Source organism: Gekko japonicus, unplaced genomic scaffold, assembly GCF_001447785.1.
Source record: "Gekko japonicus isolate JY-2015 unplaced genomic scaffold, Gekko_japonicus_V1.1 scaffold381, whole genome shotgun sequence".
Lineage (NCBI taxonomy): Eukaryota > Metazoa > Chordata > Lepidosauria > Squamata > Gekkonidae > Gekko > Gekko japonicus.
Genome location: NW_015172016.1, coordinates 1,038,063 through 1,065,615, shown reverse-complemented (window position 1 = coordinate 1,065,615; position 27,553 = coordinate 1,038,063). Strand labels below are relative to the sequence as shown.

Below are 27,553 nucleotides of genomic sequence, written 5' to 3'. Positions count from 1 at the left end.
GGCTGCATAAGAGCCCTGGGTGGGCTGGTTCCAGCCCCTGGGCCTTACGTTTGACACCCCTGCTCTAACTGCTATGCCATGCTGGCTGCTGTTAACAATAGCACATCCCCCCCCCCTTTAGATCATGGCCACTGCTCCCCTAATAGAAACAGCTAAGCTGCATGGAACTTCCAAAAATCACTCATGAAGTCAACTAAAGGCACTTCTACTCTATTGTGATACTAGAAAATGGAAAGCATAAGTAGGTAAAAAAAAAGAGATACAATATAGGAAAACAGGTCAAATTTGGAGAAGGGAAACAGCGCAGCTCCCTTGTCATTTTTAGACAGGTCTACAAGTGAGTTTCAGATTGTCCTCTATCACTAAACATGATGGAATACCTAAGACCATACAAAGACCATAGAATGTTACTTACTAAATGCATCTGTGGCTCTTGTCATTTTACTTTGGTCAGACCTGGTTAAAAACAAATACATATTTTTCAATGGAAAAAATAAATGCTACAAATGCCACCGAGCTTGAAAACATGCACACACACTTCCGCCTATAACATATCTTTAAAAAAAAACATTTTTGCTAACATTAAAAATATTAGAATATTATATACTCAGTATGGAAAACAATATCTCATGCAGAAACGAAACCAGGTAAATTGCATCAAAATTAACTTTCTTCCTTCAGACTTTTTAATGAGTTTTCCCCCATAGGATATTAGCTCCGCCCACCATCCTTAAGATTGATTGGTAAAAAAACCCACACCACCATATGAATTAAGAAATCTAGTTGTCTGTGTATTTCATGTCATTTGGTATCTTAGTGCAAGTTGTAGTTTTTTGTTGTTCAGTCGCACAGTCGAGTCCGACTCTTCGCGACCCCATGGATCATCTCCCGCCAGGCCCTCCTGTCTTCCGCCGTCCTCTGAAGTTGGCTCAATTTCATGTTCGTTGCGTCGATGACACTGTCTAACCATCTCATCCTTTGCCGTCCCCGTCTTCTTTGACCTTCAATCTTTCCCAGCATCAGGGTCTTCTCCAGGGAGTGCTCCCTTCTCATTTGGTGGCCAAAGTATTTGAGCTTCAGTTTCATTATCTGGCCTTCCAGGGAACAGTCAGGGTTGATTTATTTTAGGATTGACTGATTTGATCTTTTTGCAGTCCAAGGGACTCTCAAGAGTCTTCTCCAGCACCATAGTTCAAAAGAATCTATTCTTTGGCGCTCGGCCTTCCTTATAGTCCAACTCTCGCAGCCATACATGACTACTGGGAATACCATTGCTTTGACCATGCGGACTTTTGTTGGCAGGGTGATGTTTCTACTTTTTATCATGCTGTTTAGGTTCGCCATCGCTTTCCTCCCAAGGAGCAGGCGTCTTTTAATTTCATGGCTGCAGTCACAGTCTGCGGTGATCTGGGATCCCAGGAACGTGAAGTCTGTCACTACTTCCACGACTTCCCCTTCTATTTGCCAAGGAGTGATGGGGCCGGATGCCATGATCTTAGTTTTTTTGATGTTGAGCTTCAAGCCCACTTTTGCGCTCTCCTCTTTTACCCTGAGCAAGAGGCTCTTTAGGTCCTCTTCACTTTCAGCCATTAGAGTGGTATCATCTGCATATCTGAGGTTGTTGATCTTTTCCCCAGCAATCTTAATTCCCGCTTGTGATTCATCCAGGCCAGCATTTTGCATGATGTACTCTGCATATATATTAAATAAGCAAGGTGACAATATACATCCTTGTCGTACTCCTTTTCCTATGCTGAACCAATCAGTTGTTCCATATCCGGTTCTAACTGTCGCTTCTTGGCCCTTATACAGGTTTCTCAAGAGACATGTGAGGTGGTCTGGTACTCCCATCTCTTTAAGGACCTGCCATAGTTTGTTGTGATCCACACAGTCAAAGGCTTTAGCCTTATCTTATCTTATCTGCATCCAAACTACAAACTACAACTTAACAAGGCTCCACGGGATATGAAATTCTCAGTGGCAACATTATAAACAAGCTTTGCAAGCCACTACAGAATTTATACCTCTAAAACTATTGTCTGGAACTGCATACCAAGAGTCTGCATTTTTTAAGCCTTGCAGACAGCTTCTTTTGGAAAATTCAAGAAATATTCAAAGACGGTTCTTCAAAGTAAACATTTTTCAAATAGATAATCATTTTACTGCCCTTTAATTAGAAGACAGTAATGATGAGAGCATTAGAAATCTACAGGGCTGTTAGAACTACAGAAGGTACTTGGCTGCCATATACAAATTCCAAGGTGGAATTCATAAGCCAAATGATTACAGAAGGTCAGAATCTTTTTTTCTGTGTGGTTCGTAATAAGGCTGGTCCTCCCTAAAGCAATTACTGATGCCTCAAAAGCTAACACATTGCTTTGAGAGGAGAAGTGATGGGCAGTGTTATGTCAATCACATTCCCAGATCTCAATCTAAATTAATTTCTCTTTCATTTAAATGGTACAGATCCTTTCCTCTTACATTTTCCCATCAGCCTTTCACTGCCCTTCTCGCTTGCAGCTGTCAGAGATTTACCCTGTTGTAAAAGTGAGTGGGTATGGCTGGAAACAGAACACTGGCATGAGTGGCGGCATGAGAGGATCTCTACGTTTTAAAAGCTACAAAATACTTCTCAGAATGCTGCCAAGGTACTTTGTGGGCAGGACTCAATTTCTAAATAAAGACAAGCCAAGACTCAGGCCAGCATAGAAACCTGCCTCTGCCTTTAAGGAAACCCTACTCCTTGATTCTAAGTGTACAAAGACATACTGCAGTAATTCAGGGCTGATGGCAAGGCATTCTGTACATGCTCAGAAGTACTTTATCAGTTCATAACTGTTCCTGCAAAGAAGATGGGAAGGGATGGTTACAGAAGGAGTGACAAGGCTGTCAGAACAACACTAACAGCAGATGCAAGAGAACTTGGGCTGGTTCTCATTGTGTTGTTAAACCCAGACTAGGACTGTACCATTAGAAACCATAAGTGGGGGCTCTCATGACAATGTGCAAAAAACAGTCCTTCATTAAAGGGTTATAGCCTAGTGTGGTATGCTGATTTGCTATGTGCAGAGAATTTTCATATGAACCTCCATCAGCACTCTATTGCATTTTAATTCTGTCCTTTCTCCGAAGAGCTCAGGGTAGCATATGAGGTTCTCCTGGCTTCCAGCTTATCTTCAAAACTACTCTGTGAAGGAGGTTAGGAGCTTTTCTGCATTCCCATTTCCCTCACTTGTAGGAGCCTGTGTCTTCAGAGGAGGTCTGTTCCACACGTGTTTTTCTACCTCTAGTGGTCCATTTGATATTACACTGGTTTATGTCCAGCATAAATCTGTAGGGAGATATGCTGGACATACACCGGTGTAATATCAAATGGACCACTAGAAGGAGTAAATACAAGTGGAACAGAAAAATAACTCCGAAGACACAGACAGTTACAAGCGAGGAAAATGAGAATGCAGAAAAGCCCTAGGGGAAGAGGGGATGTGTAACTGTTCCAAGAACACCCAGCGAGCATCATGGCCAAATGAGACTTTGAAGCTAGCTCTCTTCACTTCTAGACTTAGTTCAACACTCTCACCACTATGCCAAACTCTCTCACACCACTCTGAAGTGGTATAGCCCAAGGACAGGTTTACCTTGCTAACCTGCATCACTAGGCTATAACTATGTATCATTTAGTCAAGATTTGGTGCTAACAGAAAGGCATTTTCACCCAACCCAAATTACATTGTCCTAAGGTAGATTCATTGCTACTCCTATTTCTATGGCAGGTCCTACAGTTCCAGAAAGATTACTTCAGTCACACACTTTACCTTGAGCACTGGTCAAAGGAGCAGCCTTTTCAGAGATTAATGGAAAAGCACAATTACTCATGCATTCCTAAGGACAACTAAGTATAATTTGTCTTTTCACTTGAACAAAATGTGGTTAAACTAGGAACATGTGGATCTAGCAGAAGTATGTACTGTATGCATCTATATTGCACCTACGTTGGTTCTACAAGGTTATCAGCATTGTCTGCTATTTCTCCTTCTTCTGTATTTGATTCCTGTGGATTCCTGATGAGAAAGAACAGAACGGTCCCTACAAGACTGATCACTGTCAGAGCAATGAAGACGGTCCTGCGGTCACTGTCTTGGGGGGGAAAACAATAATGAGTTACTCCTTAACAAACAACAATACAGCTATTGATACTAGCCAAAAACAGTCAGAAAACTATTTCACTGAAGCATTAATAGACATTTTGAAGACAGCCTACTGCACATATTGATTAATAAGCTCTCCACCAAGGAAATGTTAACTGCACAATATTGACATAAGGTGACTCATTTGCTTTTGGAAGAATTTAGAAGAGTTGTACAGGGTGTGCATGAAAAACAGAAAGGTATGAGAAGAGATGCAGAGCTGTGCAAGGGTTTTGTTACTATTGACAGAATGCCTAAAAGTCTACTAGGTGCTTTTAGAAAATAATCTGACATTGTGTCATGCAACCAAACTGTCTTTCACTGACTATGTGTAAATGTAATAACTTCAAACAACACAAGGTACATTATAGTACCTTCCAGAACTGGGATCTACCTTTAACCCCGACTGCACCATGGGACCCACTAAGCTGCAAGCATGTGACATCTCAGTCACATGATAGGAAGGAAGAAGAGCTAAGAACATAGGCCACAGACCAAGAGAGCTGGGGACAGCCCACAGAGTTTGCTCACCCCTATCTTTTGGTCTTTCTTTCCCAAGATTTTTACCTCTTTATGGCTACAGTCACATGTACCAGATAACACGGGGGGGGGGGAGGCTATTTGTGCTGCTGCAATTTGACCCGCCACTACGGCGATCAAGCGCGACGGCGGTGAACCCGGGGTTTTTTCTGTCGGTGCGTGTTTCGGCGCGCTTCAATGAGGAAGCAGGGAGGCAGTAGGAGCGTGCTGGAGCAATCAGACGGAGACAGTCCGTCTGCGGCCCGTTGCAAACAATTTGCAAGTGGACTTTCCAAGGTACGTTTTTACTCCGCAGCTTTGGCCAGGTGGTATGGATGAGTTGGGGGCAGGGGCACGACGCTTGCCAGATGTGTCCATGTGATTGCACCCTTAAAATCCGCCCGGCATTCATGGGTATCGCGCAGCAAATGCTTCGTGTGATCAGGGCCCATATGTACTATCTTACCACCCCACGCTACTGTACTTTTTTGGTTTGCAAGATTGAATATTAATCCTACAATGGTTTTACAGGGGAGATTTTTGAATAGGCCCTATTTCTCACAGAATCTGCCCTTGTGGCCTTAATAAGATAGATACATCCTTCCATGCCCTGCTTGAATGCAGGTTCTTTGAGAATATAAGGGATCACTATATTAAGCCTTTAATCAACCAACCATCCCCCCTCCATTCTGGAAACTCTGGCTCTTTTGTTCAACAATAAGGATCCTAAGTTTACTCTAGCAACTGCAAAATTGGTCTCAGTCCTTTTAGCCCTTGCATCAAAAAATAAAGAAGTATTTTCTGCTGCTCAAGATCTGTGAATCAAGTAGCTTCTAAGGGTATAAAAGGAAAGGAAGGAGCGCTGGGGACAGGGCATGTAAGCTGAGCACTGGGAGATATCCAATAGTGAAGGTCAAGTCCAAGGTCAGAGCCATGGAGGAATCCTATCTGCTGCTGTGTGATCTGGCCTCTCTATCCCGCGACTGTCCTTTAGAAAGTGCAAAGAGAAAAACATTTTCCTGTTGTCAGGGAATTCAGATACATATTCCAGCAGGCACCATCTCAGAAAAGGGATTTGCTCTTATGAAAGACAGAGAGGGTATTCTCTTCTAAGGTGGTGCCTACTACTCGGAGTTTTCGTAAGCACTTGCATTAAAGTTTTAACTATTGGGTTTTTTTAAATCACAAAGGATTTTTGAAAATGAACAAAAGGTTTTAAAACTGTATTAATCTGATTCATCAGTCTATTATCACAGTTGTTATAAAGCCTGAATGTAAATGCCCTTTAGCTAACAGGAAGCACTATGCATTTGTTTTAAGGGCAACAATATTATGTTTTACAATTTGTAATTACTCCAAACCAGACTGTGCTGAAAGAAAAGTTTGTTCATGTTTTAATTCAGGTCTCTCATCCCTAATATTGGTGTTCTGCACCAAATTACAAAATATGGTATGTATGAATCCAGAGCCGATTGAGAGATGGGCTAAATGAAGGCTGCCTTCTAGGACCTATAGGACTTCTTTGCTCACATCAGCCAATTGAGCCAGAAGATCATAGAAACAATGGCTGCATTTAGACATCAGAATAAACTGTGCACTCCCCACACCTTTTAAAACCAGCCTGCACATTTAACTGGTTTAAACAACATACTTATCTGTTTTCACATAAACCACATCCTTTAAATTATTCAACTGTAACAATTCTTTTTCAACTTTTGAGTAGTAATTGCATCCTAACAAGGCAACCTCTTAAAGTAGTTAAAATACATGGAGCCGAATAAGGGCTTGTGGTTGAGACAGACAACCTGCTGGATCTTTGGACTTCTAGAGTTTAGCCCTGAAGGACATATGAAGCTCTTGTTTATGTTTCTCAACTAGTAAAGAAGCACTGTACTAAAAGAAATGCTTTGTTATGGTTATTTAGTTGACAGTAAAGAAAATGCTTTGATCTTACTGCTGCTTTTTAAGTCTACAGAGACATGCAATAAAGAAATGGAGAATGGGAAAACACAGAGTTAAAGAAAGGGGGAAAAAAGAAAAAGCTCTAATGAAATGGCATGGTATGGTAGCAGAGGAAAGGGGTTGTCTTTGCCATTTGGCATTTAAAAGGGCTGCACTGATAGTATAGAAATATTCAGCTCATAAAGAGTTTATAAATTAAAAACAAACTTTATATCAGAGTAGTACAGGTACAAGGAAAGGAAGGTCTAGTGTGGTTGTTCATTAGTGATGTCAGGAACTCTAGCCAAGATACCGCTGACACTTGTGCAGCCACATTCCACACACTGCACTCACAGTCATAAAGGCAGGGCTGTCTTGGGGAGAAAAGCATTTTGACAGCAACTCAATGTGCCTGAGCGCTGGAAATACGCCACTATACTGCAATAGTTTTGCAGCACAAGGAAATGTCATCTGCATCCTGCTCAGCTGCAGAGTAAACACTATGCATTCCCAAAACATAAAATAAAATAAATAGCCTGGCAGGACCCTACTATTTCATTGTATCAAACCATTGATGGTCTGCTGTGCCATCAGCATCTACAATAATTATGGTTCTTGCTAAGACTTATATCCTACGTATCTGTACCTCAAATACAAGTATTGATTTTGATTTACATTGCACCATCAAAGCAAGTGCCATCTCTCTTATTTTAACTGGCATTATTTTTGCTTTTGAATGGCAACCAAAAATTGATTACAGAAGCTTTCCTTAACTTAGCTGTAGCATGTGAGAGCAAGCACAAGAAGCCAATGAAAAACTAGAAGGTTTGACAAGGGGTTTAAAAGACAATAGTGGAATGTACAGAAAGGCAAGGACTCAAGGAAAGGTCAAGGCCTGGAAGAGAGGAAATTAGGCACCAGCTAAGTATTTCCCAAATCTAAACATTTCTAATTGCAGTTTGAAGATACATATGATATGCTCAAAATGGAATCCAAAAATACAGAGGCTTGGATCCCACCAAGGCTTCCTCTAAGCTATGGGGTCCTGTGAGCAAAAATTCTACTTTGCAAGCTACTGGCATTAAAGTTATGAGTGAGCGATTTGGCTACTGCATAAATTAGTTTGCTCTCGAGCCATCCTTCCTGAGCGAAGACAAAAATGTGTGAGCCAGAGGCCAAAAAACTGTGAGCTAGCTCACACTAACTCATCTTAGAGGGAACACTGGATCCCACCTAGAATTTCTGCAGGCAGACAGAAGGGAGGTGAATTTCACCAATTCCTCCCTCCCATGGCAGTCCCAAATGCCCCCTGAAATGCTGCTCCTGGGGGATGAGGGACTCTCAGGAACAATTCCAGAAGGAACTAGAGGTCTCTTGCAGGACAGTGGAATTGGTGGAAATCCTTCCCCCACCCTTATGCCATGGAAATTCTAGGTGGGATCTGTCAGATTACTGGAGGAAATCTCCAATTACAACAATGCATATTAATTGACTTACTTTATTTCTGTCAACAGCACAGAAATGTCCTCTGATTATTTCATCAACCATCTTCCCCTTTCAAAATAATATCTTATAAGCAAAACCAACCTGTTATATGGGTCTTCCCTTGCCAGGCAAAGTATATATACAGATTCCCAAAAAACAAGCTATGGAAAAAAATAGCAATTCAGTTATTAATAATAGTAATACAAATAAACTCAAATAGACATAATAAAAATTAATTCATCCTGCTAAGAAATGGATGTCCTGGCTAGATGGAAGCCCACAACCCATAGCAGAGACATTGCCAGGGTACACCCACGTGTCATAAGAATAAGTCATATTTTAACGACATATGAAAACATCAAATGTGCTCCAAAATCAAGGTAATCTGAAGAATATATTCAGAGTCTACTCTGAGAACAGCAATGAATGCGACAGCCATACCACCACTTGATTATACCAGTGCCCCACCCCTTCTATCCATAAAAAACCCTTTTAATGTATCACAATTAAAACAAAAACAAAAAACCCCAGTATAACAGTTCCATTAATAGACATACAGCATCTGCTTGGTCCATTTGTTGGATCATTTCAGTTTGCTCTCACTATCTCATGTTCTTGGAGTTGCGAAGGCTACCATATATAAACTGGATCCTTGACCTTCCTGGCTAATTAAATCTTACCAGGATATTATTAGGACTCCTCTAGCCAGGATTAGTAACACCTCCCTAATGCAGGAAATTTATTTCAAAAAGCCAATGATAAGTCTCTGAAAAAGAAATAATCTTTAGATAAGAATGATCTGGCCAACTGCAGAGGCCAGTGTCCAGGCTTCCATGTTGGGGAAAGAAGGCATATCTGAATGCCTCATGTTTTTAGTATGACTTCAAGCCTGGTTATGGCTCAGAGACATCCTTGGTAAGCACTGGTGAATGATTTGTTTTAGAGGTGTAAAACATGGGAACCTCTGAATTTAAGGTCCAAAACCCCCAACCCATAAGCAAGCTCGAACTTGGCTAAGCAGTTAAAGGACTGAGAGGCTATAACTGAGAAAAGACTGCCAGCTGTAAAAGGAGGCCTAGATGTTAAGAAGGTTTGTTAAGTTGTGGTTAAACTGGATGGAGGTGGTTATTGGATGACCTTCTGGTAAGTATCTAGAAGCAGGAGACAGGTTAAGCAATTTGTGGGTAAACTGGCCAGAGTTCATTCTTGGGGCTGCTTCTGTATGAATGTCTGGAAAATTGGAGAACATTTATTATTTTGTGTATAAAGTAATAATCAGAATAGGAACTGCTGCTTGAAGCAATATGCAAAGATAGACTGGAGGAGGCTGGACCAGGAGTGTTAGGAATTGCTAAATATTGCTGAAGCTTTTCCTTTACATGTACACATAAAATAAATCCGCTACAAGATGTAGTCAGAACACACATGGAAGACAGTTAAAAGGTGTTGTTGTTGTTCTGTCGCACATTCAAGTCCAACTCTTCTCAACCCCATGGACCACACCACGCCAGGCCCTCCTGTCTTCTGTCGTCCTCTGGAATTTGCTTAATTTTATGTCCGTTGCATCAATAACACTAACCATTTCATTATTTGCCATCCCTTTCTTCTTTTACCTTCGATGCTCAGTCTTGCCATCTTATTTTTGACCACATACAACTTACCTTGATTCATAGATCTTACATTCCAGGTTCCTATGCAGTACTGTTCTTTTCAGCATCGGACTTTCCTTTCACCATTAGACACATCCACAGCTGAGCATCCTTTTGGCTTTGGCCCAGCTGCTTCATTCTTTCTGGGGTTACTTGTACTCGCCCTCTGCTCTTCCCCAGTAGCATACTGGACCTAAGGGGCTTATCTTCTAGTGTCATATCTTTTAGCCTTTTGTTACTGTCCATGGGGTTTTCTTGGCAAAGATACTGGAGTGGGTTGCCATTTCCTTCTCCAGTGGATCACGTTTTGTCTGAGTTCTCCGCTGTGGCCTGTCCATCCTGGGTGGCCCTCCACGGCATAGCCTGCAGCCTGATCAAACCACGCAAGCCCCCTCACCACGTCAAGGCAGTGATCCATGAGAGTACAGGGTGTTACTGAACTTTTAACCTGCCCATTGTAAGCAATAGAAACATTCTTCTTTTTAAAAGAACCACCTAGCCAATGGGAACTCTCAACAATTCAGGAAGAGAGAAGCCCAGAGAATACCTCCCAGGTTTGTTCTTATACTCATCTACACCACTGGAACAACTATAGGCATGACTGAGGGTGCATGCATCTTCCTTGCCATTCCTGAGAAGACCAGACATGTTCTCTGCCTCTGAAGAGACTAGCTAGCCACCCTGTGGCTTCAGTTTCTTAATTCTCATGGCTGAGGTAATAGCATGCTTTTACTCGATTTACTTTTGCTAGAGTATTGTGCTATTGTGTTTAATAAGCCATTTGAATCATAAATCTAATGAGCTATGTGCATGGCTGGTCTTGTTCTTGCAAGAATCCGGAAAAGAACCTGAGGCATGGTGACCTACTCAGCAGGGTTATGCACAGTTTAACAAGAGGATAGGTGAAATCCTTCCAACCATATTATTCTACTGGGCTGTTTGGAACATAGTTAAAATCTTGGGTGTAATCATCTTCTGGTTTTGGTCCTTTTTCTCCAGTAGGAAGAAGAAAGCTATCATTGCCATAGCCAAATCATTCCACTGGGACTGGGCTTCAGGGGGCCTCAGAGCTCAACGCTAACCCCCATGCTCTTTAATATCTATAGCAGGCCATTCATTGAGAACATCCAGAGCTGTGGAGTCAGTTATCACCATTATGCAAATGATACACAGCTATGCATCTCTATCTACAGCTCCTTCTGTTATAAAGCTGTCTTTGGATGCACTGGTCAAGTGGATGCAGGAGACCAAGCTGCACTGAATCCAGGCAAGACAGAGATAGTCCTAGATGGGAAAGCAGATGTTCTTGAGAGGAATGATATGACTCGTTGAATGGAATTAAGCTTTCGTATTCAGATAAGAGGGAAAGGGTTTAAGATTTATCCTGGACTCCTCTCTTTTTTTTTGGAGTTGCAGTTGGGAGCTTTTGCCAGGATTTCTGTTTAATCATCTGCACTTCCTGGACTCCACTGACCTAAGTATACTGATCCACACTTCTGTAACCTTCAGGTAGGATTACAGTAACGCACTTTATGTGGAGCTTCCCTTGAAGACAGACCAGAAGCCGCAATTACTGCAGATCAGTAATCTGCCTTGTAACTGGTGAGAAGCAGACACACACAACACCAGTTTAGAAACAATGGCTGCTTATGTGCTTCTGGCAGTTCAGGATGATGTATTTTAAAGTCCTTTAAAGCTGGGGCAAAATAAACCTAGCATAGCTAACTAGCATACAGCAAGCTTCTACTCAGTCAGTCCTTTATGATAAATAAGAATTGCCTCCGGTTCATCAAGATGGGAAGATTTTGGGAACTGAAAGGAAGCTGGTTCTTTTCTCTCTTTTGTAAAAAAAACACAAAAACCCACGACTACCATATATATTTGTGAATACAGAACAGGTAAATGTTTATGGGCTAGTAAGTTTTGAGGGAGCTGAGGTGGCTTAAGTGGTTAAGACACTGAACTGCAGGCTGTGAAAGGTCAGTAGTTCAGCAGTTCAAGACCCGGGTGCCGTATGACGGAGTGAGCTCCCGTCTCTAGTTCCAGCTCCTGCCAACCTAGCAGTTCGAAAGCAAGAAATTGCAAGTAGATAAATAGGTACCACTTCGGTGGGAAGGTAACAGCGTTCTGTGCGTTTTGGTGTTTAGTCATGCTGGCCACATGACCACGGAAATGTCTTCGGACAGCGCTGGCTCTTCGGCTTTGAAACGGAGATGAGCACCGCAACCCTAGAGTTGGACTCGACTGGCTTTCGAGCAAGGGAACCTTTACCTTTTTAAGTTTTGAGGACCCTTCAGCAAGGCTGGCAATAAAGCATGAATAAAAGACAGGCTGCATTAGATGTACAGGAAGCCCTGCAGCCTTACCCTAACTTCTGACTACTTGCTTTTGCAATGCCAAGACAGTTGCTGAATCCATGCAAGATTATGTGCTTGCCCTCAGGAGAAAGGCCACTGCCATTTCCCCTGGCAGTGGTGTGATGTTGACTCAGAAGAATCTTAAAGGAGAGCACCTCCTTCCCTCCATGTACAAGACTATTATTATTGCTGGAACAAAGAACATGCTGGAAGCTGTTATTCTAGCAAACACATATCCAAAATGTAAGCATCCAAAATGTAAGCATAAATGAAGATATTACTTCCGCCCACCCCACAATAAACTATGGTTTCTTGAAAGAGGCAGAACCCTTACAATAGACTACAATCTTAGTGCTCTTTAGATTTTTTCTCCAATCTTAATGTGTTTATTACCTGCTTTAAGTGGTGTGTATGCAAATGTTTAATATTTTTGTGAGTTATCCTAAATGCTACATATATCTCTGTATCTATAACCTGTCTTTCTATTATCTATATACCTACATATCCATATCTATATATAACAGGCCTTTCTACTGTATAATCAGTGTTTGTGCATGCCTTATATATAGTGTGCTTATGTCTCCGCATAGCAGAACAGCTTATTAATATTTTAGATTTAAAAAACAGACAAGTGCCACTCTTATATCGACAAAGAAGAACACTAATGAGTACAAGGTGGAAATAACTAAAAGAAATGGTTTTATTCCTTACCTAGATTGCAGTAATGCCCAGAAGATTCCACTGTTTCTGCCAATTGTGTTTTCATTGGAATTTATTGTCAGACAGTTTCCCTGGGCAGTCCACAATACTGAAATTTAATCAGAATGGTGATCAGCAAGGGAAGAAAGTAATCTAGGGCTTCCTCACACATTATATTAACCACATCACATGGTATATGTGGGCACAGGAAGGCACAGGAAGGAGAAACAGCGATCAAGGTCTCAACATCATATCCAGATTTCATCAAGAAGTGACATCACAATGTTCTAGGAATTCCCAAAACTCTATGGTAAAAACATAGGGTTTCAGGGACATACTAAGGCATTGTTACTACTTCCAGGTGAAACCTAGAAGTGATGTGTAATGATGTTATTTAACATCTACATGCGCCCCCTTGCCCAGATTGCCCTGTGGTATGGGCTGGGATGTCACCAGTATGCTGATGACACCCAGCTCTAGCCGCTGTTAGGTGGCCAGTTGGACTCCACACCAGATGATCTGGATGGTGCTTTGCAGGCCGTGGCTGGTTGTCTCAGACTGAGTCGGCTGAAATTAAACCCGGCAAAGACAGAGGTCCTGGGGCTGGGTCGGATCGGTCCGGGGTTGGGGCTTCCTCTCCCGACCTTCGACAGGGCGCCATTGGTGCCAGCATCGGAGGTTATGAGTTGTGTGCTCCTGGACTCCTCGCTAACGATGGAGGCTCAGGTAGCAGCCACTGCCAAGTCGGCCTTTTACCATCTTCGGCTGGTGCGGCAGTTTGTTCCTTTCCTTGACCACGATGACATGGCCACAGTGATCCATGCAACAGTCACCTCGAGGCTAGACTACTGTAATGCTCTCTACATGGGGCTGCCTGTTGCAAATTCGGAAGCTGCAACTAGTGCAGAATGCTGCAGCCAGGCTGCTGATGGGTCTTCCTAGACGAGATCACATCCGGCCTGCGCTGAAAACGCTGCACTGGTTGCCAATAGCGTACCGGATTAGCTTCAAAGTGCTGGTCCTCACCTTTAAAGCCCTATATGGCTACCTAAGGGACCGCCTTTCCCCACATGTTCCCCCAAGGGCACTACAGTCGGGGAATCAAAACCTAGTGGATGTTTCAAGCCCCAGGACTACCAAACTTGCGATGACCAGGGCTAGGGCGTTTTCGGTGGCGGCTCCTATCTGGTGGAATGAGCTCCCAGGGGAGATGCGGGCTCTGCGGAACCTAGTACAGTTCCGCAGGGCCTGTAAGACGGAGCTCTTCCGCCAGGCTTTCGAATAGGAGCCGCCACCATCACTGTTCCATCAACACCCTATAATTTCCGCATATTGCTACCGCTGGTGCGGGTACCATCGGAGGGAACGGGATGCTTTTAGGGGACGACAGGACAGTGGGGATACACACTGCTGTGGTTGTTTAGCTATACTATTGAGAACACCATCTTGGTCTTAAAATCTGGAATTGAGTAGGGGAGCACCGAAAATGTCTTTTTATGACTTCTATTTAACTGTCTATTTTGTAATTTTAACATTTTATACTGTTTTATTGTTATTATCTGGCATTATGCCTCTGTTAGCCGCCCTGAGCCTTCGGGGAGAGCAGGATATAAATCCAAATAAATAAATAATAAATAAATAAATGTATCTGATTATTTATCTTCAGCCACATTATCTAGAAAGTTTTGATTTTTAAAAAATGAAAAAGAAGTGTAGATAGTTTTTTATTTTGAAAGGATCTTTTAAAGTTCTTTTTCTCAAATGATCATTTAAGTTCTTTTTCACAGACAGAAGTCCCACCTGCCAAACAGCAAACCTCTTATGAACCTGTAAAGGATTTAAAAATCAGTTTGTGACATGACAAGCACAGGTGGGTCTGCCATTCAAATGGAAACCAAGACTAAAGAAACAAAACCCGGTGGCAAACCTAGGCCCTCCTAAAGTAGCTCTTTGGATCCCAGCTACACTGCAGACTTTTTCAGCAAGAGCTGAAAGCCCTCAGAAAGATATAAAAGGAAGTATGGGATACAAAATGAAGGCAAGACTTACTAGCAGCTGCTATGCCAAGGAAAACAGAGGCTGTGTAGAAGCTCCATGGATATGGTTCAATAAAGACAGCTATATATATGCTGAAACATAATAATGCAGTGTTCAGTTTTAACATGCACTATATCATACCTGCTATAACTCTTTCATATTAGCTGTTCTGCTATGCTATCTAAACCTGTACAAACAAGAACAATTACCGTAAAAAGTTTACAGAGTTGTGACAGCCTGAAATCACCTAGCTTCCAGATCACCTCAAAACATTAGAAAAAGAACATGCTGATTGGTTGCTGGGAAACAATGCTCAGGCTGCAGGAACCAGCTGATTGAACTTCATTAAATACAGTCCTCATGCAATCATCACAGTTACGTCTGATAATATATATTCTTATGACAGCCAGAATTTTGTTCACAAAATATTGGAAATCGGAAAATATTACAATGAAGGAGGAATTAATATAAAGACTATTAGAGATGGCAGAGATGATTGACTATTCTATTATAAGGGAAAGATGAAGAGACTTATTTGAGACTTTGGTCAAGAGTGTATAACTGGATACAAAGAATATTGGAATATTAAGGCTCTCACAATTGTATTTGTAATGGTAAGCGTAAAGATTGTGCTAACTGGTAAAAGTTTAAAATAAATCTTCAAAAGTAAAGGGTTTCAGTATCCATAGACAATAACAGCAAAAGGTATTTTTCAACTGAGTACCAAAGTTCAGGTCTATATAATGCAGATCTCTTTATGTTTCTGTAAACAGCTCTAAACATTCCTTCCCAAAAAAGGTTTTTCTTGTTGTCCCCAGTGCAAAGTCTCTTCCAACCAAGGAGTGAGACTAATCAGAACTTAGTTTGGGGCCATTTCAGTTGTGGCCTATAGAATTACCTTCCCTCTGAGACCAGACCTTGTAGGCCAAGCACAACCATTTTACTTTAATGTGCTTTTAAAGAGTAGCTGCTGTGGTTCTTATGGAAGTGTTCTGAGGATGTGAGAGGCCTCCAGGCAGCATGCAAAGCTTCCTGCATACACTTTGGAAAGGGGCTTGCCAGTGCATAGCAAGTACCAGCTAGACAGGAGATGACAATGCTTGGGGCACTATGAAATTTGAAAAATTAAATCAGAGGGTTGCTAATGTTTGAGAAGCACAGGTCTAAAACAGTTTCTCATATCCAATCACCTGCAAAAAGAATACAAGTTAATCTGAAACCAAGGTTTTCATGTCCTTAAAACACTTGGCGTGACACACTGTCTCAAGCTGACAGTCTTTATTTTGTTTCATACATATTCCATGTATTTTACTAGAAGCTGAAAGTAGCATATTGGCTTCACAACAACCCCGTGAGGTAAGTTTAAGCTGAGAGCAAGTAGACTTATCCAAGCTCCCACAATTGTACAAGGATTTGAACCGGAGTTTTCTAGGACCAAGACCAATGCTCTGAACACTCCCTGTATGTTCTCTCTGTCCCCCTCCCCTTTTCTAGACTAGCTGTGCATTTGTATCTCATCTCTCCTCCAAGAAGCGCATACAGTTCTCTCTTCCCTGTTTTATACTCACAACCATCATGAAATAGGGTAGGCTAAAAAAAAGGGACTAGCCTAAGGTAAGGAGAAAAAAAAGAGACTAGCAAGATTCATGGGAAAGCAGGGGTCTTTGACTGAAATCCTTGGTCTTTTATTCCAAAACCAACTATAGGCAAAGAATGCTAAGTTTTAGGGGATGAATAGCTTATATTCTGCAACATGACCAATGGAAAAGCAATACCAGTGACTCTGCAGTAACTTGTATCCTAGGTTCCTCAGCCAATAATATTGTGTTCAAGGATATAATGTGTCTTCTAATGTGTATGTATTTTATACTGTAATTTATATGCACTTTCTGCTCGTGTGGGCCGCCCTGAGCCCGCTTGCGGAAAGGGCGGGGTATAAATGTAATGAAAATAAAATAACTTTAAAAAAAAAATGAAAGAGGAAGAGGCAGAGAGATAAAAACAAACCTGTACAAGGTTTTACTTACCTATAAAAGATGCCACTAGAAAACATAGAGAGCTGTGGCCCTGCAATTGCAACCACTGAAGGTGAAATAAGATTTGATGCTGAGAAGACTCCATAAATAATGGCCATGCTGCAGAAAGCAACCACAATTATGAATAAGTACGTAAAATAAAGTCCAGAAGGCTTCTTGATGCTAATTTTAAACACTGTCCTTTCAAGATATCTAAATTCGTAAAGAGTGCTGTGTTATTCTTGCCTTATTTATCTTTCACTTTTGTAACATACTGATTAAAGCACTGTGTGCATTCAGAGGTTTACAATGGAATATAGATATTTGCGACACATGAACAAAATTGTGTAGCTTCCCCATTGCTGTTACATTCACCAATACAGTGCAACAGCATCGGGGCTTCCATATGGTAGTTTTCCCTGAAGTTTCCCTGTCACATTCCCCAGTAATGGCCACCAGCCTTTTTGCAATTCTTTTTCTAATCAGCAATTGAATGTCAGTATAACAATCACTGCATCGGGTTCTCTGAATTCCCAATTTTCATTCTTTCAAAAAGTAAACCTCTAGCACCTTCCACTGCAGATATATAAAGGGAAATGCATATCTCTGAAATGACAAGGGTTAGATATTTTTGAAAAAATGGAAGCTGGGGATTCAGAGACCTTGATAAAGAGATTGCTGTAACATTATAATGATACAAGAGGGAATCCACAACAAAATGTTGCTGGAGCACAAGCCCTCCCCCGGCACGGTTGATGCGGGTGGCGGAAGCTGGTGGCTGGCTTTGGTCGCTTCTCCCATGTGCCACTGTTCCTGCTGCCGGTGCTGCTTCCTCCTCTCCCTCACCTAACAAAGTTGCAGCTTAAAACAAAAAGGGGAAAAAAGCATGCGAGGCAAAAAGCTGGCAGGGCAGCCCACCGAGTGGCTGCTCAGTGCTATGTTTGCATGCTCACTGAGCTTAGCCACTCCTCCAGTGCTGCTGCCCCTTTGAACAGCGGTCGCGGGAGTGCCCCTACCGACCTACTGTTTACTAGCAGTCCTGACGGTGGCGGGGATGGTTCCCACAGCAGTGGTCTCTGTGACAACATGGATGGGTCTTGCTGCGGCAGGCCGAGCAGCAGTTGGGACGGGTATTGCCATTGTGGCTTACCTTGTGGCTCCAACGGCTTTTCCTGGCAGTCCTAGCAGTGACGCGGGCAACAAGAGAGACAGTTGCTTTTCCCGCGGCTCAGTAAGCACGCATGAGCACAGAACGCAGTTTTACTTTTGAGGGAATGTAAGTATCCCCTGTACACTTTTAAAAACATTTTAGATTTTTCTGCACACCTGGGGATTGCCCCAAGTGTGCAGAAAAACCTCTTTACCCTCCATGTGCCCCAGATCTGTGGAAATAAGTATCTGCACACACAGGGGACCCTTGGCTATTAGATATATAGATTCAACTGCCAGTTTAAAAAGAACAACTCCCCCCGTCCTTTGCACAATGACATCACGTATGGCATGATCTGAAAGAGATGCAAGGAGGTGATGCTCTAGCATTCTCCGAAAACTCGTGAGGTTTAACCACAGAGTTCTGGCTGAATGCGAGATAGTAACTAATGTATTGGTTTAACTTCCAGATCACGCCAATTGCACTTCCCCCATTTCACCCAGGCATTTCCTCCCCCCACCCAGCTAAGCAGTAGTAGACAATGGGAGCTGGAGGTGGGAGATTCCCTCTATGAAGGAAGCTGGCAACCATACTTTACAGATATAGGCCGGTCTGCCATCTTGCTCCAGCATGTTTTCCCGAGAAACAACTGCTTACCCTAACCCTGAGCTTTCAGTGCCGCTTGACCTAGCTTCTTCACAGTTCCAAGTAAAAGCGGGGGGATGCCTAATTTAAATCCTACAAAAAGTTAATGAATTCTAAATTTTAAGCGCACATATTAAATAAACATTTTAAAATGTTCATATTTCTTGACTGCTAGTTCATCCTATGGATGCAGAAAAGCATCATATAAATACATCCTACTGTTACCCTAAGACTACTGGGAGAATTGTATATCTCAGTCGCACTGACTTCTGTGGGATTTTTTTTTGTGGCTTTGCAACCCACTTACCTCAGTGGTAAGGTTGCCAACTCCAATGTGGTAAATTCCTGAAGATTTGGTTGAAGTTCCTGAGAAGGGCAAAGTTTGGAGAGGGAGTATAACAGGGATGTGATGCCTTACAGTCCACACTCCAAACCTGCCATTTCCTCCAGGAAAGGGAACTGATCTTTGCAGTCCGGAGATCAATTGTAATTCCAGGCACCACCTGGAGGCTGGCAACCCAGTCAATGGGAGTACACCAATATCAAGTTGATAATAACACATTTGTGTACCATAGTTTTACAGGCCTAATCCCCATGAGACAAAAAACGAGAATGGCTCCCCATGTTCTGTTCTGCTAGAGGAGGTTGTTTCTTCCAGGGGAAGGTCCTTTTGCTGATGCAAGGCACTTGAGGTGTTTTTCATCAGTGGAAGGTTCATGACACTAGATTAAAGTGCCTTCATTAGCAGAACAGTTTGGAGGATCCAGCCCACTCTTCCCATTTTACAGATTCTGGGTCACAATCAGATTTCATTCACTCATATGGTGCAACTCAACAGAAACAAAAGAAAAAAAATATTATGAGTGTTAGGTACCTGGTATAGCCACTGCCATGAAAATCTGTGTTGTTCAAATTTGTGATAACAGTTTGCTGTGGAAAGAAATTTTAAGAATGAATTATGTGAAGATTCTGCAGAAATCATTTTCAAAAGATAAAACTCCAGATGCAGAACAGAACCAACAATCAAAGTATACAGCTCAATAACAAGGTTGTTCACGCTTATTAAATATCAACATGGTTTGATCGATGCTACTGTTACGCCCCTTTCCAAGGTACAAAGACTTGCCTTGCTGCTAGGGCTTGAAAACAGGATATCATAATCTCACTCTGCCACAGAGACAGAAGAATGACCAAAGATTGATACACTCAACTGCTTTTGCAAACTGTTATCTGAGTTCCCTGAATATTGTACTTGGGCCTATGTGTGTTGCTAAAACAAGTTTGCCACAAATATGGGAATGAAGGATGGGATGAGGTGTATCTGTAGAAAACAGTGGTCTGTGAGAAGTGCTCTTGACTTCATATTCCCCTAGAAGCACTAGAAAAATTAGAGGACGGCCCTCCCCCTACCCTGTCTATTTAGTAGCCAGGAAACTTCATGTATTGGATGGGAGTGGTTGAGGACAGGTAACCATATTTCTCAAATGGATGTGGTTTTAGTTGGAGGGGAAAAAGAGATGTAAAAGTTGGCAGCTAACCACTCTCAAACTCTGCAAAATAAATTGGGAAGTTAAACAAGGAGGTAATTAAATTCTTTGAAATGGACACTTCAAGCAACATTTTGGGGGTAGCTGTGCTGGTCTGCAATAGAACAGCTAGAATTGAGTTGTCAGCTATTTGACAAAGGGAGCTTTGACTCTCAAAAACTTATATCCCCAAAATCTTGTACATCTCTTAAAGTGCTAGTGGACTTGAATCTAGCACTTCAAGCAAATACATTGAATGATCATTTTCTAAACACCGTGTTAATGTTTTAATGTCACTTCTGCTTCGAGTAGCAGATTGCCTTAATAACTGTTTTATATCAAGCAGGAGACAAAGTAATAAAATGGGTTACATTGGCCATTCTACCTACACTAAAAAATAAATAGAAGTCTCAAAAGGAAAGGAATGCATGCAAGAGAAAGAAAAAAGGATATGTGCACATTAGTACTTACTGCAGTGTTTCCACATGTTTGGAAAGCAGTGAACATAAACATAAAGGCTACTCCTAAAACAATGACGTTCAACTGCTTTTTAGATTCAGGATGCATTTTGTGTTCTCATGGAATGTGATCAAACTGAACTGGAGGAATGTTTCATCTTCTAAGCTTCTTTTTTTAACAAAAATTCTGCCAAGACAACAAGAAATCACAAACAGATATTATTTTAAATTCATTACTATTAACAATGATTTTCTGACAAAGTAAGATAATGTCTGCACTGTAACAAAATACAACAGCAAAACGAAACATATCAGCTTAGATTCTCTGTACCTTTCATAAGAAGAGTTGCCGCAGATTATAGCTTGTTATTTGTCCAGCACAGCTTTCCTCGCAAAGAAACATTCTGCAGCAACTTCTTGAACGCTTTGGTTTCTCACAGTATTTCTGAGTCAGTTTTGCCCAAAAAGCATCAAATCACCTGACAAGGACAGGCGCTCCCATACACAAACCATTTCTATTCATGGACAGGAAATAAAGACTAGTTCACACACCAAGTCAGCTGATCAAAAAACCCTTGTGAATTCTGGGAAATGCAGTTCTAGGCTTTCCTTTACTAAAATCAGGAAGAACAAGTGAAAGCAACATAAAAATACTTTTTTCATATTGCATTGCATTGATTACTATTAATCATCCATACAGTCTTATTCATGAAATGAAGAATGGAAAATTAAGCTCACTACGTTATCATTAAGAAATCATTTTTTTAATATTGAGGCAAATTATGGTATCTGTGCACAGTGACCTACTGGGAACCTGTCTTGGGTGCTTTGATGCTAATTTAAGAAAAGAAACTATTTAATTTTGTTGGCAGTAAAAAGAAGTGATAAAGGAATCCCTCAGCTTGATTTGGAACTGACAGGGGGGGGGGGATCACGTATTTCTGAGGGGTTTCTTCCAGCTCAGCTAGGAGTATACAGTTCGGGTGTTCGTAACTAAGGTACTCCTCAAAGGACCTAGGGCTTATTTACATGTTCAGGCAAATCATGCACTGTGGAATTCTGGAATAGTACCATTTCAAACTCCAGGTATAAAATGGCATACAGGAATGTTCCTCCATATCAAAAACTTTTCCTGGCGCACTATTTCTCTATCTGCAGGGATTTTTATATGTGATGGAGTATTCCAACATTTAAGAACAGGAGTAAAAGCAGCATTCTAAAACTACTACTGAAAAAGAAAAATACAGACCACCAACTGATTTCAAAGACCTTTCAGAACATATCTAGAAGGCAATGGATAAAAAATCATTGTCATAAGCACCCACCAACCTTTATGAAGGCTCTCAATGTAGTGCATCACCACCTGATATCAAATCTTGGATACATTTACATGAATGGAGACTATCTTTCAAATACCTTGATGCAAACTTAGAGACATAAAATTTCTGGAAATTTTGAAGCCACAGAAGCAGCCGAAATTTGGGGGGAAACTAAAATGTATGCAATACTTACTTTCCTAAGTAATCTAAACTTCATTTACTGATTTAACAGCATAAAATGCACTGTTTCTAACTTAGTATATAATACTTACAGTGCAATCCTATGAAGCCTTACTATAGTCTGTCCACTGAAATCCATTATTTTATACGGATGGATGATCCCTGGATCCAGCCCCTGCCACATTTTGGACCAACTGAAGTTTCCAAGCACTTTTCAAAGGCAATCCCATATAAAGTGCAGAGAGTCAGTTTGGTGTAGTGGTTGAGTGCGTGGATTCCAATCTGGGAGAATCGGGTTTGATTCCCCACTCCTCCACTTGCACCTGGCTGACCTTGGGCAAGCGTAGTTCTGATAAGCTGTTCTTGAAAAAAGAGCAGTTTCTGTCAAGAGCTCTCTCAGCCCACCTACCTCACAGGGTGTCTGTTGTGGGGAAGGGAAGGAGTTTGTAAACTGCTCTGAGACACCTTTGGGTAGTGAAGGGCAGGGTATAAATCCAATCTTTTCTTCTATAGTAATGTAACTCAGATGAGATCAGAACATGGATCACCATTGCCCCATTAAACTTTGTTCAATGAGACTCACTCCTAGTAAAGTGTGTACAGGATCAGCAAATGCAATTTTAATATATTTTATCCCAGACTATATGTAGCCAATAAAGGCACCAGTTTTATCAGACTACCTAATTCCTGTCAGTGTTTATATCTGAAATTTAAGATAATTATCCAAATTCTTTGAGGATGCCTATAGCATGTCCAGTACCTGTGGATTTAATGAGTGAGCCAGTGTGGTATAGCGGTCAGTGTCAGATTAGGATCTGGGAGAGCCAGTTTTGAAGAAAGTCCAAAGTCACTACACAGAGGCAGGCAATGGCAAACCACCTAAGAAGTCACCATAAGTCTGCTGTGACTTGATAATTAAAAAAACCCACAAAAGATGAGAGACTAACTACTACTACTCACTCACATTTCACAGACACATTATCCAGTGCATGTTTTGTGTCAATTTGGTTGGTATTAATAAAAGGTATTATACTGATTTCGTACTATTTTTGTATGAACCCATACAGTTCTTTACAATTTTTTTCTACTTAGAACCAGTGTTCCCGCTAAACTGAGTTAGTGTGAGCTAGCTCACAGTTTTTTAGACTCCAGCTCACACATTTTTGTCTTAGCTCAGGATAGAGGGCTCCAGAACAAACTAATTTATGCAGTAGCCAAATCACTTGCTCACAACTTTAATGCGAGTAGCTCGCAAAGTAGGATTTCTGCTCACAAGACTCCACAGCTTAGATGGAGCATTACTTAGAACTAAGTCCCATCGAGTTCAGGGCGCTTACCTTGGGGCCAGTACAAAGGACTACAGAGCATACTGCTGCCTACTACAGTGCGGCAACTAGAAAAAGTCGGCGCCACCCGGCACTCTTTCAACCAACCTTTCCTTCACGCACACAACGTGCTTCCGTAAGACGTTAAGGCGTGCCCGCCCCATTATCAGTACCCCCCCGCGACCGCCCGCCGCAGCCATTTTGGAACCAGTGCTTCCATGCTCCGTTTATTTCACGTCACACCAAGTTTTTTAGAATAAATATATAATCTATACCTTAAGAAGCAATGAACCGAAGTCTAATATTCGGTGACATTTGAATGAAAAAACCATATCTTTTCAAATATGTGTGGAAAGGAAACGTGTCACATAATTTCTTCCGGGGTTTCGCATAACGGTCTCCAAATGTTCAAAGTCGATACTTTATCTTTTTTATAGGTACCAATTATTCTTAACGGCGCCGTTGAGTATCAGCCATTCTCTTGAAAGCGAAACATTTTTTTACCCGAATTAAGATGTGGCGGGGTTTACCATGAGTTACTTCCGGGTCATCGGGAGCCATTTTGTGCTGCTTAAGTGGTTGTGGAAGGGCGGCGTCTCGTTCATTTGCTCGTGGCGGCAGTCGGAGATGGTGGCGCTTGAGTAAGTCTAGGCCGCAGCCATTAAAGCCTATCGGCCGACGAAGCAACAAACCTTAGGCATCTAATTGCACAGCTTTCTTTGGCGATTCTGCTGTGGCAGCCCCCCCTCCCCTTTTATTTTGGCTATCGATATGAGTTACGGGCGGCCGCCGCCAGACGTGGAAGGCATGACGTCGCTGAAGGTAGATAACCTGACGTATCGTACCTCTCCAGACACGCTACGCCGCGTTTTCGAGAAATACGGCCGCGTGGGGGACGTGTACATTCCCCGGGATCGTTATACTAAGGAGAGCCGCGGTTTCGCTTTCGTCCGCTTTCATGATAAACGCGACGCCGAGGACGCCATGGATGCAATGGACGGAGCCGTGCTCGACGGGCGGGAACTCCGCGTCCAGATGGCCCGCTACGGCAGACCCCCGGATTCTCACCACAGCCGACGGGGACCCCCTCCGCGTCGCTACGGAAGCGGAGGCTATGGACGTCGCAGTAGGAGGTGGGGATTCGGGAGTAGAGAGGGGCAGTTCGAGGAGAGGCCTCTGGGCCGGAAACATAGCCATCGTTTGAGAGGGAAGCCAAGCCTACCGGGAGGGGGGGAGGGGATCCACCAAAGAGGCACAAAAGCGCTTTGAGTGGCGAAGAGGAGTTGCGTAGCCTATGATGGTTGGATCGGAAGGGAGGCCGAAAAGCTGGAAGTTGAGAGGGGAAGGCGTGTAGAGATTTCGGGGTGGGAGGAATAGGCTTGATCCCTAAAGTTATGGGGAGGTTGGCGGGAAAGAAATTAGGCCACGTGGTTGTAGGCGCGGCAGTAACCGAACGTGCCGCCTACAGTTTCGCTTTTTTAGCGCCTTAATTGCATTTCCCAAACGCGATCTCAGTTCCCGATTTATTTTTTATTCATCTTTCCCCCATGCAGCCCTAGAAGGCGGCGCCGGAGTCGATCTCGAAGTAGAAGCCGATCAAGATCCCGTAGCAGGTCACGCTACAGTCGTTCTAAGTCCAGATCTCGCACACGGTCTCGGTCTCGTTCCACCTCCAAGTCCAGGTCGGCCAGGAGGTCAAAGTCCAAGTCGTCCTCTGTGTCCAGATCTCGTTCCCGGTCGAGATCCCGATCGAGATCAAGAAGTCCTCCTCCTGTCTCAAAGAGAGAATCAAAGTCCAGATCCCGTTCAAAGAGCCCCCCTAAGTCTCCAGAAGAGGAAGGAGCTGTGTCATCCTAGGAAAATGGTAACGTGATCGATGATCTACTACACTTGCATGCTTTGTTTTATTAGATTAAGTGGGTACTGAATCCTCCATGTAGTATCCTAGACCAAGTAAATGGGGCATTTGGTTAACTTTACAAGAGGGTGTTTAGTTTATGGCTACTGCAATAAATTTCCAAAGGGATTTTTGCCAAGGATGTCTTTGTGTGTTGTTACAATTAATACCTTGCTTTTTAATAACTGTTTTAGTCACAACCTATTTCTGAAAATGACTATTTCTTACTGTTCTTATCCAACATCTGCATTTTCCCCTTTAAAGCTGCGGTCTCCTGTTTGCTTAAAGAATATTGGCCAGTATTGCAGATTTTAACTGATTTGGCTGATCCTCCAGGGACCAGTTTCTGTGGGCGTGTATTGGAGCAGGTTTGTCTTTAAATGTTAAAGATACACTATCCTGTTAATAAAGTCCTTTGGTTACCATATTCAGCAGTGACAAATTAGTGCGAAAGTCAGAATGCAAGTTATTATGGAAGCCAGTATCTTCTCCAATGCAATTGTGGGCCTTTAAGAATATACAGGGTGGGGAAAATGGATAGTGTGTCTTTAACCTCCCTCAAATTGTTTGGTCCAGTTTTTTCAAAGGAAGGGGGCCTAGAATTCTTAAAAGATTGCGCAGCTACTAAGGACTCTAAAAAGGTTTGAATAAGAGCTCATGCGTAATCTAATCTGTATCAGGCTGAATTCAGGTTAAGGGTGGTTTGATCACAGCCTGACATGATAATGTGATTAGTGGAGATTCAATAGTATCTCCAAAAATCTCATGACCTCTATAATAGTACCACTGTGATGGTGGGAGGTGGGACTTGTACAATTTCTATAAAATTTGGTAAAAATAGATAAGGCCAGTACTGCTGGGAATCTGAAAGCAGCCATAACATATTGAAGACATGCAAGATGTGCCCTGGCTGAACTATTCCCTTTTCAAATCTAGATGCATCAGATAGATGAAAAGTCTACATAAAGGATGCCTTTGGAGGAGAAATGACCATAAGAATCACCAGTCCATTGGAGAGACCCTTGGCACAAGCAACCGACCATTGAAAAGGTTATTTTGTAACACTTTGTTTAACTTTTTTCTTTACTTTGAGCCTCAGATGGCAGACTTTTACTTTTATGTGCCATTTTGTTCCTGTTATTCAAATTTCTTGTAATTTAGTGAAGTGAACGACTACAGATTTCATTATTGGCTTGGATATTTGAGGTAAAATTTCATTTTTGTTCATATAGTGCTGACTTGTTTGCAAATAAATTGGTAACTAACTCGCTGCCTCAAGTTTTTAATATAACCAACCATGCAGCTATAATATGCTGATTAGCTTTATGCTGTCCAAATGTTCAATTTTTGCTGTTTCTCAAATTCTGAAACTTTTAAATTCAAATGTATTTTGCAGATTCAGTTGAAATAGTGTCTTCAAGTCAAACATTAAACTTTTCAGGTTATTTTAAAAGATTTGCTTTATCAGACAAAATTCTAATCTCTTCTCTTATGTATTTTTGTGCACTAGGCGCAGTTGTGTAGCAGTTGAGTAATGCTGGTTAGCTGTTAAGGTGGCGTGTTGCAGTGCAGAGTGCTTGGCTGTTTCCTGTTTTCTCCTGATTGCTCCTGTAATGATGCCTTGTCGTGCAGAAACAAATGGCTGTCCAGTTAATTATAATTGCCTGACAACTGCACTTCCAGTCACCCGGGCCTTGCATAAAAATAACGGAGCATACAGTGAGCACATCTAGCTGGTGATATACACACCTTATTTTTTACAGAATGGTAAATTAGACCATCTACAAATGTGAACTTGCATACAAAAATGTTAACGCTAAAGCATTGATCCATTCCTCTGTAAGTACCAGTTCGGTGTATCTTAAAACATTCTGTAATATAACCACTGTCTGTAGTTAATAAAACACTTCCTTGGTGTTCAGTTTCTGAACTTTAATGTCCTGCATCAACTTTCTGTGGGTGGTGGCTTAGTTTACACAACAATCTCTTACGAATCCATTTTGCATCTTTGCCTGCAAAGCCAATCACAATGGCCTAACCACTTATTTATGCTTTTTGGTCATTAAGTAAAGAACAGCCAGGTGGCACTTCTGAATTGACTCGAATGAGTATACTTTGTGCACAGACTTCACATTATGGTAAGAGGCCAGAGACCAGTCAAATT

The 27,553-nt window shown here is 42.0% G+C and overlaps 2 protein-coding genes across 4 annotated transcripts in view; one reads left to right on the top strand and one right to left on the bottom strand.

Moving 5' to 3' along the window:
- Positions 1 to 23,540, bottom strand: part of MFSD11 (major facilitator superfamily domain containing 11) — a 30,856-nt gene extending 7,316 nt beyond the window's left edge. The window contains exons 1-9 of one of the 2 annotated variants that reach the window (XM_015420412.1): positions 23,505 to 23,540; positions 20,682 to 20,855; positions 19,559 to 19,614; positions 16,902 to 17,009; positions 14,887 to 14,966; positions 12,850 to 12,946; positions 8,235 to 8,293; positions 3,993 to 4,137; positions 416 to 456 (exon numbers count right to left, since the gene is read on the bottom strand). In XM_015420412.1, coding sequence (XP_015275898.1) covers positions 416 to 456; positions 3,993 to 4,137; positions 8,235 to 8,293; positions 12,850 to 12,946; positions 14,887 to 14,966; positions 16,902 to 17,009; positions 19,559 to 19,614; positions 20,682 to 20,777 — 682 coding nt within the window. In that variant the 5' untranslated portion in view covers positions 20,778 to 20,855; positions 23,505 to 23,540. Of the gene's footprint in view, positions 1 to 415; positions 457 to 3,992; positions 4,138 to 8,234; positions 8,294 to 12,849; positions 12,947 to 14,886; positions 14,967 to 16,901; positions 17,010 to 19,558; positions 19,615 to 20,681; positions 20,856 to 20,999; positions 21,161 to 23,504 lie in introns of those variants that run through there. The other variant, XM_015420411.1, reaches the window with a different exon arrangement.
- Positions 23,541 to 24,061: 521 nt separating this feature from the next.
- Positions 24,062 to 27,300, top strand: SRSF2 (serine/arginine-rich splicing factor 2). 2 transcript variants are annotated; one of them, XM_015420410.1, is made up of 5 exons: positions 24,062 to 24,625; positions 25,046 to 25,356; positions 25,654 to 25,757; positions 26,326 to 26,439; positions 26,900 to 27,300. In XM_015420410.1, the coding sequence occupies exons 1-2, from the start codon at positions 24,264 to 24,266 to the stop codon at positions 25,347 to 25,349; spliced, it is 666 nt and encodes a 221-aa protein (XP_015275896.1). In that variant the 5' UTR covers positions 24,062 to 24,263; the 3' UTR covers positions 25,350 to 25,356; positions 25,654 to 25,757; positions 26,326 to 26,439; positions 26,900 to 27,300. The 2 variants fall into 2 exon arrangements, with proteins under 2 accessions (XP_015275896.1, XP_015275895.1); XM_015420409.1 differs by lacking the exon at positions 25,654 to 25,757 and having other exon boundaries at positions 26,900 to 27,299.
- Positions 27,301 to 27,553: the final 253 nt, after the last annotated feature.

Excerpts from the sequence above, each read along its gene's own strand:
- SRSF2 (XM_015420410.1), top strand. The coding sequence starts at position 24,264 with ATGAGTTACGGGCGGCCGCCGCCAGACGTGGAAGGCATGACGTCGCTG. Across the intron at positions 24,626-25,045 it reads TATGGACGTCGCAGTAGGAG|CCCTAGAAGGCGGCGCCGGA; the intron begins GTGGGGATTCGG and ends TCCCCCATGCAG.